At 42.1% G+C, this 12,929-nt stretch overlaps 1 protein-coding gene across 2 annotated transcripts in view; it reads right to left on the minus strand.

Annotated features, from left to right (window-relative positions):
• usp43a (ubiquitin specific peptidase 43a) overlaps positions 1-12,929 on the minus strand; it is a 302,210-nt gene that overhangs the window by 119,645 nt on the left and 169,636 nt on the right. For both annotated transcript variants that reach the window (XM_061911002.1, XM_061911012.1), the window contains exon 7: positions 3,399-3,570. In XM_061911002.1, coding sequence (XP_061766986.1) covers positions 3,399-3,570 — 172 coding nt within the window. The remainder of the gene's footprint in view (positions 1-3,398; positions 3,571-12,929) is intronic.

Consider the following 12,929-nt stretch of genomic DNA (forward strand, 5'->3'; position numbering starts at 1 on the left):
CTCAACGCCTTGACTGCGCCTAGAAATTCTGTCCATAAAAGTTATGAACAGAATCGGTGACAAAGGACAGCCTTGGCAGAGTCCAACCCTCACTGGAAATGTGTTCGACTTACTACCGGCAATGCGGACCAAGCTCTGGCACTGATCGTACAGGGAGCGGACTGCCACAATAAGACAGTCCGATACCCGATACTCTCTGAGCACTCCCCACAGGACTTCCCGAGGGACACGGTCGAATGCCTTCTCCAAGTCTACAAAGCACATGTAGACTGGTTGGGCAATCCAGAGGTACCGCCCCCGATGTCCACGCGATGCTGCAGAGTCTTGTCAACCAAGACAGCCCCACAGCATCCAGAGCCTTAAGGAACTCCGGGCGGGTCTCATCCACCCCTGGGGCCTTGCCACCGAGGAGCTTTTTAACTACCTCAGCGACCTCAGCCCCAGAAATAGGAGAGTCCACCACAGATTCCCCAGGCACTGCTTCCTCATAGGAAGTGCACCCGGGGTAGCACTTTCCAGTACTCCCCCGAGGGACACGGTCGAATGCCTTCTCCAAGTCTACAAAGCACATGTAGACTGGTTGGGCAATCCAGAGGTACCGCCCCCGATGTCCACGCGATGCTGCAGAGTCTTGTCAACCAAGACAGCCCCACAGCATCCAGAGCCTTAAGGAACTCCGGGCGGGTCTCATCCACCCCTGGGGCCTTGCCACCGAGGAGCTTTTTAACTACCTCAGCGACCTCAGCCCCAGAAATAGGAGAGTCCACCACAGATTCCCCAGGCACTGCTTCCTCATAGGAAGACGTGTTGGGGGGATTGAGGAGGTCTTCGAAGTATTCCTTCCACCTATCCACAACATCCGCAGTCGAGGTCAGCAGAACACCATCCGCACCATACACGGTGTTGATAGTGCACTGCTTCCCCTTCCTGAGGCGGCGGACGGTGGTCCAGAATCGCTTCGAAGCCGCCCGGAAGTCGTTTTCCATGACTTCCCCGAACTCCTCCCATGTCCGAGTTTTTGACTCGGCGACCGCTGAAGTTGCACACCACTTGGCCTGTCGGTACCTGTCCACTGCCTCCGGAGTCCTATGAGCCAAAAGGACCCGATAGGACTCCTTCTTCAGCTTGACGGCATCCCTCACCGCTGGTGTCCACCAAGGGGTTTTAGGATTGCCGCCCCGACAAGCACCAACTACCTTGCGGCCACAACTCCGATCAGCCGCCTCGACAATAGAGGTGCGGAACATGGTCCACTCGGACTCAATGTCCAGCACCTCCCTTGTGACATGTTCAAAGTTCTTCCGGAGGTGGGAATTGAAACTTTCTCTGACAGGAGACTCTGCCAGACGTTCCCAGCAGACCCTCACAATGCGTTTGGGCCTCCCAGGTCTCTCCGGCATCCTCCCCCACCATCGTAGCCAACTCACCACTAGGTGGTGATCGGTAGAAAGCTCCGCCCCTCTCTTCACCCGAGTGGCCAAAACATAAGGCCTTAAATCCGATGACACAATTACAATGTCGATCATGGAACTGCGGCCTAGGGTGTCCTGGTGCCAAGTGCAAATAAGGACACCCTTATGTTTGAACATGGTGTTTGTTATGGACAAACTGTGACGAGCACAAAAGTCCAATAAGAAAACACCACTCGGGTTCAGATCCGGGCGGCCATTCTTCCCAATCACGCCTCTCCAGGTTTCACTGTCGTTGCCAACATGAGCGTTAAAGTACCCCAGTAAGACAAGGGAATCACCCGGGGTAGCACTTTCCAGTACTCCCTCGAGTGCTCCCAAAAAGGGTGGGTACTCTGAACTGCTGTTTGGTACGTAAGCACAAACAACAGTCAGGACCCGTCCCCCCACCCGAAGGCGGAGGGAGGCTACCCTTTCGTCCACCGGGTTAAACTCCAACGTACAGGCTTTGAGCCGGGGGGCAACAAGAATTGCCACCCCAGCCCGTCGCCTCTCACTGCCGGCAACGCCAGAGTGGAAGAAGGTCCAGTCCCTCTCGAGAGAAGTGGTTCCAGAGCCCTTGCTGTGCGTCGAAGTGAGTCCGACTATATCCAGCCGGAACTTCTCGACTTCGCGCACTAGCTCAGGCTCTTTCCACCCCAGTGAGGTGACGTTCCACGTCCCAAGAGCTAGCTTCTGTAGCCGAGGATCGGACCACCAAGTGCCCTGCCTTCGGCTGCCGCCCAGCTCACATTGCACCCGACCTCTATGGCCCCTGCTATGGGTGGTGAGCTCATTGGAGGGGTGACCCACGTTGCCTCTTCGGGCTGTGCCCGGCCGGGCCCCAAGGGAACAGGCCCGGCCACCAGGCGCTCGCCATCGTGCCCCACCTCTGGGCCTGGCTCCAGAGGGAGGCCCCGGTGACCCGCGTCCGGGCGAGGGAAATCTGGGTCCATGTTTTTTCGCCAAGAAGCCAAATATTTAAAAATGTATTTCCGTAAGAGATATATAATATTTTTTTTTTAGCACTGAACACAATTAAACGCGTGCATTTTTAAGTAAGACCAACATTTCTAGAGTATAATAGGCTTCTTATTCTTTGCAATAACATTGTTATTCTGAAGCTAACTGTGGAGGGGGTTGTGGCCTTCGGGCCTGCAGCAAAGCGGGGTGTGCCAGGACCGGCCTCGACATCAGCGACCGGTGCATAGATGACCCACCTGGGCCTTGTTATCTAATCACCTGTCGCTATGTTACAAGCAGCAGCCAGAAGGAGAGATGGGGTTGGAGCTAGAGCCAGAGCGCGAGCGAGAACGAAAGAGAAAAAGACAATTGCTGGAAAGCAACTGAGAGACTTATTGAAAAATAAAAAAAATTTGTAATCCTGAAACAGGGTCTCATGTCGGGGCTTGGTGGTCTGAAGAACCCCCAGGATGACAATCCCCACACTAACCAATAATAAATAAATAACTTCTTACCATTAACGCAACTTCTTGAACAGGTGTGGTAGAAAACGGATGGATGGATTAAAATGCATGAGAACGTTTTGTATTTTGAACATTATTATTTACACTGTGATTACAAATGGAATTATTCATTACTTATCGTGTTAAGCAGTGCCAGCTCAGATTTATCCGAGAGCCAGATTCAGTCATCAAAAGAGCCACATCTGGCTCCCGAGCCATAGGTTCCCTACCCCTGCTCCAGAGCGATTTATAGTACGAGAGAAGGATGCGGCCCATAAGGACCACAGCTGAAAATGGGATATTTTAAGACAGCCCTCTAGGGGGCGCTTGCGGATCAAAAGTGTTTAAAAAACATCTCTCGACAGTATATGCGGGAAAAAAATATCTAAAACAGCTACAGACAACCCTTGAAAAATGGGTCAAGTTCAAAGTCTGTATGTTCCAAAACATTGTCAACGCCTGCCTATTTCTTTTACAAGCTCACCTGACAGCCTGCTGGCCGGATCCAGATGTGTTGCAGATGAGGAGCAGAACCTTCGCCGAAGAGGCGCCCTGGCTTAGGTATTCAGTGGACAGTGTGCTGGACGATGGCAACCTTTGACCTCCAGACCCAGCCGTGGAGCTATAGGGGGAATTGGGGAGGCTATGGTGATACCCTGAAGAGAGAAGAGCACACGGGAGGAAACTCTTATATGATCATAGGGCATCCACTCACAAGCCACAATGTTGATTAAAATTGTTCAATACAATTAAAATATGAAAACAAAAACGATATAAAAAGTATGTAAAGAGGGTATAGTATAATTAATTAAACTTAAGAATATTATAAGAGTATGTTAAGTATAACATACTCTTATAGTATTCTTAAGCATAAATAACTGGCCTGAGAAGAGCTAGACGAAGTGGCTGGGGAGAGGAAAGTCTGGGCTTCCCTACTTAGGCTGCTGCCCCCGCGACCCAATCTCGGATAAGCGGAAGAAGATGGATGGAAATATGTTAATTATTGTGGTTGTAGTTTGCAGCAACCATGTACTCTAATCACCTCTTAGTTAGCAACATAACTTAAAAATGTATGAGTGGATATTGATGATATGATTTAAGTTAAGAGGCTTAATTATGTGTGTGTGTGTGTGTGTGTGTGTGTGTTTTAGCGGTTCCGCCTCCACCCACAGGGAGAAAGACAGTGGACGACTGACCAGATCTGGCCCGCCACATCATTTAACGTGGCTTGCAAAATCCTGGAAACAATATGCGTCAATTAAATACTTTAAATGTATTTGTTCTTTTTACTTTGACAGAAAAAAATTGTATATATTTTCATTCAATCAGATATGAAGTAACAAATTAGATGTTACTTTACTAAAATAAAAATAGATGCTTAAATATCTGTATGAATCTGTAATAATAATGTTTCTCACATTGATAACGTAATATTCTCTTACATTTGTATGAGTTTAAGTTAGAACGTAGTTATAACCTGTAATAATAATGAACTGATGATTTTGTGTTTCCTGATAATGTAACAAATATTATATTATCATACATTACAAACTTTTTTTGTTGGAATAAAAATAAATATCCGACTTATAATTTCAAAGCAACTGGTCCATTAAATTGTACATTGTTTAAAAATAACTATATATTTGGGAAAAAAAAACACTGGCTGCAGAGTTGCCAGATTTTTACCCTAAGAGAAAACAGAGGTAACATTTTCTATTTGAAAATGCAACAACCATAGATTTTACAGTAAAAAAAACATTCGCTCTGTCATCAAAAAAATATATTATTCTTCTTCGACATTTAAAAAAAAATTTATTCAAAAAAATACTGATCAAATGCACAAGCAATTGTGTAAAAATATCATCCCTATTTATTAATATTCATTTATTACTCACTATTAAAAATGGAGAGTAGCCATAACTGCGATGTGGCACCTCAATGAAAATTTGTTTGACACCCAAGAGGGTTCATTCCGCTTATTTAATTTCTCTCATGCAGCCTGTTTGGAAGCGATGGACGAACAAGACAAAGAAGCACGGACATGGCATGTATCATTTATCCTTCGATCAGTTACCTGCACCAGGAGGTTAAAGTATGTATGTATCTGTCTGTTTGTTAGTAAGCAACATACCTCAAAAAGTTATGAGCGAATTTTTATGAAACTTTCAGGAAATGTCATAAATTGGATAAAGAACAAGTGTTTACATTTTGGCGGTGATTTGTATCACCATCTAAGTCAAGTCTCTGGAGGGAGAAGGGTGCTCTCCCACCTCCCTGTTCTGCCGCTCTCATATTTCTTTAACCCCATAGGAAGAAAAGTCAGCATTTTTTAAAAGAGCTCTATAATTTCCGAGCATCTGTGAGGCTGTGACTGTGCACAGGCTGAACTCTGAGGCGCAAAGTAGGCAAGTAAAAGAGACCGGAAGCCTTTGGGTTTATTTCGGCTTCTCGAGTGTGCAACCATTTCGGTAAGCTAACCAAAAAAAGAAAAGAGAAAAGGAAAAACAGTTTAATTTCACATGGACCGATTGCTTTTTCTGTAAAATGAAAATAAAAACGACGAAAACATTTACAGTGGGGCAAAAAAGTATTTAGTCAGCTACCGATTGTGCAAGTTCTCCCACTTAAAATGATGACAGAGGTCTGTACTTTTCATCATAGGTACACTTCAACTCTGAGAGACAGAATGTGAACAAAAAATCCAGGACTTCGCATTGTAGGAATTTTAAAGAATTTATTTGTAAATTGTGGTGGAACATAAGTATTTGGTCAGCCATTCAAAGCTCTTACTGATGGAAGGAGGTTTTGGCTCAAAATCTCCCGATACATGGCCCAATTCATTCTTTCCTTAACACGGCTCAATCGTCCTGTCCCCTTAGCAGAAAAACAGCCCCAAAGCATGATGTTTCCACCCCCATGCTTCACAGTAGGTGTGGTGTTCTTGGGATGCAACTCAGTATTCTTCTTCCTCCAAACACGACGAGTTGAGTTTATACCAAAAAGTTATATTTTGGTTTCATCTGACCACATGACATTCTCCCAATCCTCTGCTGTATCATCCATGTTTCCATGTTGGTATAAACTCAACTCGTCGTGTTTGGAGGAAGAAGAATACTGAGTTGCATCCCAAGAACACCATACGTACTGTGAAGCATGGGGGTGGAAACATCATGCTTTGGGGCTGTTTTTCTGCTAAGGGGACAGCATGATTGATCCGTGTTAAGGAAAGAATGAATGGGGCCATGTATCGAGAGATTTTGAGCCAAAACCTCCTTCCGTCAGTGAGAGCTTTGAATGGTTGACCAAATACTTGTTTTTCCACCATAATTTACAAATAAATTATTTAAAATTCCTACAATGTGAATTCCTGGATTTTTTCCCCACATTCTGTCTCTCACAGTTGAAGTGTACCTATGATGAAAATTACAGACCCTTGTCATCATTTTAAGTGGGAGAACTTGCACAATCGGTGGCTGACTAAATACTTTTTTGCCCCACTGTAAACGTTGATAGGTTTTGCAGCTCTATACTACTTTTCTTTAGTGGAATATGCAGCAAAATGTCTCTTTTGATAGTCAAGGTTGCAGACCCCTGGTGTCGATTCAGGATTTTTCACTGTGGGAGATAGTGCTTGGCACACCGAAAAAATTTAAATCTAAGTAAGATTAAATATCTCAAATAATGTTAACATTTGCCTATTATCTTATCTGTCTGATAAGATAATTCTTCTCACTAAGCAGATTTTATGTTAGAGTGGTTTACTTGTTTTAAGGGTTTTGGTCCTAAATGATCTCAGTAAGATATTACAGCTTGTCGATGAGATTTTATGACTTATATTGAGTAAAACATGCTTGCAACTAGAATATCAACTGATGCAAAGCTGTGTCATCAACACTCATAAGTATAAAACTACTTTTTTAAAGTAATAATTTCTTACTTCAATCATGAAAAAAAAAACATGATGTTGAGCGCATATCATTATGTCAAGATAATGGCACTAGCATTTCCTGAATTTAAGAATATTTTTTAATATATTGAGCGAAAATGTCTCATTTTTTTCTACCAAGAAAAGTGCACTGTTATTTGTGAGAATATACTTATTTTAAAGTATTTTTGGGTTCATTGAGGTTAACTAATTTTACTTGTTTTAAAAAGTCTTGACAAGCCAAATGTTCTTGTTCTATTGGCAGATAATTTTGCTTAGTTCAAAAAAAAATACCCCAATTTTTATTTTTTTATTTTTTTCCTGTTTTTGATCACTGGCTTTTTGCAGTGCAGAGGTCTCTGCTCTTCAAGTGTTTGTCTATTTATGGTCCTTATTAAAATACCTGAACATTGGATGCAACCCTCGGCATGATAACCTGACAATGACAAGTACCACAATAACCAACACATTCAATATTAATCATATGTTATTACAGTTCTGACTTTGTCCTTATCTGTGCAAAGGCAAGAATATTTTTTTTGCACAGGTGTCTGTTGCTGCACAGGAGAAAAGTCCCCCCTCGTCCTCCCCGCCCACATGCAAATCACAAACACCGCCGTTTCCCACGTACATGACTCAAGCGGCTGCTAAGGGCCGAACGGCCACGAGGAGGCCCCCAAACACTGACATCATTAGTCGTGGCTGGTACCATACACACCTACATCAACACATCTGCACACACACACTGAGGAAAAGTGGTAAATGGATAGAGCCAATGTCAACTTTTTTCCATAGAAACAAAAATGTAGATACTTCATGAACAGGAATGCAAGGTCAGTTCAATCCAAACTGAGCAGGATCATCTTTACAACAACATGCTAACAACTTTGTGATATACACACACACATATATACATATATATATATATGTATATATGTATATATATACATATATATATATATGTGTGTGTGTGCGGGAAAAATCACAAGACTATTTCATCTCTACAGAACTGTTTCATGAGGGGTTCCCTCAATCATCAGGGAATATATATATATATATATATATATATATATATATATATTTATATATATATATATATATACATATACACATATACAGGTGCTGTTCGTATTATTAGAATATCATGAAAAAGTTGATTTATTTCAGTAATTATATTCAGAACGTGAAACTTACATATTATATCAATTCATTACACACACAGTAATATATTTGAAATGTTTATTTCTTTAAATGTTGATGATTAGTACTGACAATTACTGAAAATCCCAAATTCAGTATCTCAGAAAATTTGAATATTAGTTACGACTAGTACCAAAAAATATTTGTTGGAAATGTGGGCCAACTGAAAAGTATGAACATGGAAAGTTTCAGCATGTACGGCAATCAATACTTAGTTGCAGCTCCTTTTGCCTGAATTGCTGCAGCAATACGGCGTGGCATGGAGTCCACCAGTCTGTTGCACTCCTCAGGTGTTATGAGAGACCAGGTTGCTTTAATAGTGGCCTTCAGCTCTTCAGCATTGTTAGGTCTGGCATCTCGCATCTTCCGCTTCACAATACCCCATAGGTTTTCTATGGGGTTAAGGTCAGGTGAGTTTGCAGGCCAATCAAGAACAGGGATACCACGGTCCTTAAACCAGGTACTGGTAGATTTGGCACTGTGTGCAGGTGCCAAGTCATGTTGGAAAATGAAATCTTCACCTCCATAAAATTGGTCCGCGGCAGGCAGCATAAAGTGTTCTAAAACTTCCTGGTAGACTGCTGCATTGACCCTAGACCTCAGGAAACACAGTGGACCAACACCAGCAGATGACATGGCACCCCAGACCATTACCGATTGTGGAAATTTGACACTGGACTTCAGGCAACGTGGATTCTGTGCCTCTCCTGTCTTCCTCCAGACTCTGGGACCTTGATTTCCAAAGGAGATACAAAATTTACTTTTATCTGAAAACATAACTTTGGACCACTCAGCAGCAGTCCAGTCCTTTTTTGTCTAGAGCCCAGGCGAGAGGCTTTTGACGTTGTCTCTTATTCAAGAGTGGCTTTACACAAGGAATGCGACAGCTGAAGCCCATATCTTGCATACATCGGTGCGTGGTAGTTCTTGAAGCAGTGACTCCAGCTGCAGTCCACTCTTTGTGGATCTCCCCCACATTTTTGAATCGGTTTTGTTTGACAATCCTCTCCAGGGCGCGGTTATCCCTCTTGCTTGTATACTTTTTTCTACCGCATCTTTGTCTTCCCTTTGCCTCTTTATTAATGTGCTTGGACACAGAGCTCTGGGAACATCCACACTCTTTGGCAATGACCTTTTGTGTCTTGCCCTCCTTCTTTAATGTATCAACGTTCATCTTTTGGACAGTTGTCAAGTCAGAAGTCTTCCCCATTATTGTGTGTCATACAGAATCAAAACGAGAGACCATTTAAAGGCTTTTCCAGGTGTTTTGAGTTAGTTAGTTAATTAGTGTGGGGCACCAGGTGTCTTCAATATCTGACCTTTTCACCATATTCTAACTTTCTGAGATGTTGAATTTAGGGTTTTAATTGGTTGTCAGTTATAATCATCTCCTTTTTGGCAAAAAACACTTGAAATGTATCAGTCTGTTTGGAATGAATGTATACATTCTACAAGTTTGACTTTCTAAATGGAATTAATGAAATAAATCTACTTTTTCATGATATTCTAATAATATGACCAGTACCTGTATATTAGGGGTGTAATGGTACGTGTATTTGTATTGAACCGTTTCGGTACGGGGGTTTCGGTTCGGTACGAGGGTGTATCGAACGAGTTTGTAACCTAAAGTCTTAACAAGCTGCTCTGCAGCTGCCTCTGTCTCAGCAGTGAGCACCCAGCATTGTTCCGCCCAGACAACCATCTGATTGGTTACATACAAAGCCAATCAGCAGTGCGCATTCAGAGCGATGTAACAGCCAATCAGCAGTGCGTATTCAGAAAGCATTGAGTCAGTGCTCCGGCGTCGAGATGAGCAGATATGTGTTTAGCAGGTGAGAGGCTGACATCGTACACTCCCCAAATTATTAAAAACACTTCCCAGTCACAACTATTACAAACATCACTATGAACCTGTTGACCTTCTAGAAACTTAAACTGCAGCTCAGCGCTCTCATAATTCTGGGTTGAGGTGAAGGCTAATTACCTTTTAGTGTTAGGTTAGCTCATTTTGCTGTGTGTGCGTGCGTGTGTGTGTGTGTGTGTGTGCGTGTGCGTATAATAAAAGTCAACTACAGGCTTCCCAAATGCTGTAATAAATTAAGCATGATGAGTTGACTTGAAACTGTTTAATGTTGCACTTTTTATATGTAGAAGAAAGGTTTTGTCATTTTATTTAATCCAAGCAACAATTTGAGGCAGTTTAATGTGGATTAACGTGGGCAGAATTATTATAGTGTTCCCAATGTTAAAAGGATAAAGCCATTGTTTACAAATTTGGTAAATAAATAACCAAAAAATGTGTATATATATATATACATATATATATATATATATATATATATATATATATAAATATATACATATATATATATATATATATATATGTATATATATATATACACTGTAAACATTTCCATCAACTTTACACCAAGTGGGTCAGAAGTAATACATTGTGCTTTGTAAGGTCCTCACACTCACTTTCGCCCGCCATTTCAGTCCCCACTTTCCAACCGTGCCGCCCGTTCTTTAAGTCGAGGAAGAAGAGCACAATCCCAGTGGAGTGCAGTAAGTGCAATGCCAATTTGAAGAAAAACACTCCACATGCCTCTTATTTTTTTTTTTAATCTCCACACTCTTTGTGGTACTTTATCACTGCAGTCGTATGAAAAGTTAAAAGTACCACTGGTAGTCACACACACAGTAGGTGTGGCGAGATCACATCCCCTTGTTCCACCCCCTGGGAGGTGAGGGGAGCAGAGAGCAGCATCGGTGGCCGCGCTCGGGGAATCAATTTCTGGTGATTTAACCCCCAAATTCCAACCCTTTATGCAAGGAGGTAATTGGGTCCCATTTTTATTGTCTTTTGTATGCCTCGGCCGGGGTTTGAACTCACGACCTACCGATCTTAGGGCGGACACTCTAACCACTAGGCCACTGAGTCAAGGTATGGTACAGATGCTGTGATGTCGTCCAGAGTACATTTTTTTTTTCATTAATATTAAATATCTGCCTGCTCGCTATTAGGAGGTACTTGAATTTAAAAAATGTTCACAGGAGGTACATAACTGAAAAAAGGTTGAGAACCACTGGACTACAGCGTCAAACTACAATGGCAAACACATGCAAAGCTCTCCGAATAAATGTCTACCATATATGAAAATATCCACTGACATCACCAATTGGAAAAATGTCACAAACCGGCTCATTTGGAAGAAGTATGAAGGAAGGCAAGTTTGTTTTAGAAATATCTCCGCCGTGCTTCCAAGGCATGGGTACTATTATTGTATTGTTACAATAATATTATAATATTGATGATATTGCTGATGTTTTTCGGTCTATAAGGCGCCCCTAAATACCTGTCATTTTCTCAAAAATCGACAGTACGCCTTTTAACCCGGTGCGTCTAATGTACGTACTAATTCTGGTTGTGCTTACCCACCTCGAAGCAATTTTATTTGCTACATGGTGTAAGTGTGACCAGTGGATATTGAATATATGCTTGCTCACTATGTGGAAAAAATGAATACAATTTGTGTGCATTCGTGTGTATTCTAAAAAGTGTAATCATACACCTTTTAAAGTCACATTCAAGCACTTGTTTAAACTTAACAACTACTTACAGCATAACCCGTACATAATATGCACAATAAAATGATGTTGTTTTGCTAAATCCGCTTTTACCTTTTGATTATGTAGCTTCTGAGTAGCCACCTCTGCCGCTCACTGCTCCCCTCACCTCCCAGTGGGTGAACAAGGGGGTGGGTCAAATGCAGAGGACAAATTTCACCACACCTAATGTGTGTGTGTGTGACAATCCTTGGGACTTTAACTTAAAACAATTTGCTGAACTCCACCATGAACAATGCACTTTACACGGTGACAAAAATACCCACGAAGCTGTGGGCTCGGCCCCCTCCTGGGTCAAAAGTCGCGGCAGTAAACAAGCATCAGTGGCCAGACGCACCACCTGAGCCCTTTGTTGTGGGTAAAAAGCAAAATGAGAGGAAAAAAAACAGCTTGCAATCTTATTCCAGACCCTGCTTCTACCAGAAATATCTCACCTACAATGACAGCTATTTTTGCAATCATGCAGTAACTAGTAATCACTTCACCGCTCTCATTATCCTGTTTTGGGCTTTTCTGAAATCACATTCAGAAAGATTCTGCTGCTACCCTGTGGTGGCGGAAGCACATCGCAAAGACTTGATCTCCTCGTTGACCAATTGAGATGAAAATATGCAAGTGATGCTTTGTATTATAGGATCATGCATGAAGATCATTTGCCGTATATTATTGTGAGCTTAAGTGTTTAAAAAAAAAAAAAACGACTTCTATTAGCCTTTGGTGTCCATAAGGAAGGAGGGGTCTTTTCGTTTTCCAGGCCAAGGACCCCCAAACTGATGGGGAGATATTGCAGGGACCCCCTATCCTGAATACCATTACCACTTCAAAAAAAACTGTCCTAAAAGTACCTGTTTTTTGTGAAATAATATGCTATTCTAGGCTGACCATACGTCCTCTTTTCCCCGGACATGTCCTCTTTTGCGGGCGTTTTTTTTTAAATGTGTCATTTTGAATTAGGGTTGCGTGTATTTTAAATGTAGGTCCAGGGTTGAAGTGATTCCTGCCGTGGTGTCGTCTCCTTCCCCCGCCGTACGTAACATTTTTTTTTAAATCAAATACAATGAATGTATATGAACACACACGAAAGTGGCAAAAAACTGGTACCATTGAGTTACTATATCCATTTCCAGGTATATAGCATAAAATAATATATTACTTCCTTTTTTTGCAGGAAGAGGCGATGCCGTTTATGCATATTTTTTTAGAAAAATATATATTGCATATTTGAACCAATCTCTGTTAAAATTGTTTTTACTATGAATTACT

The sequence above is a fragment of the Nerophis ophidion genome, linkage group LG01 (genome assembly GCF_033978795.1).
Source record: "Nerophis ophidion isolate RoL-2023_Sa linkage group LG01, RoL_Noph_v1.0, whole genome shotgun sequence".
Classification (NCBI taxonomy): Eukaryota; Metazoa; Chordata; class Actinopteri; order Syngnathiformes; family Syngnathidae; genus Nerophis; species Nerophis ophidion.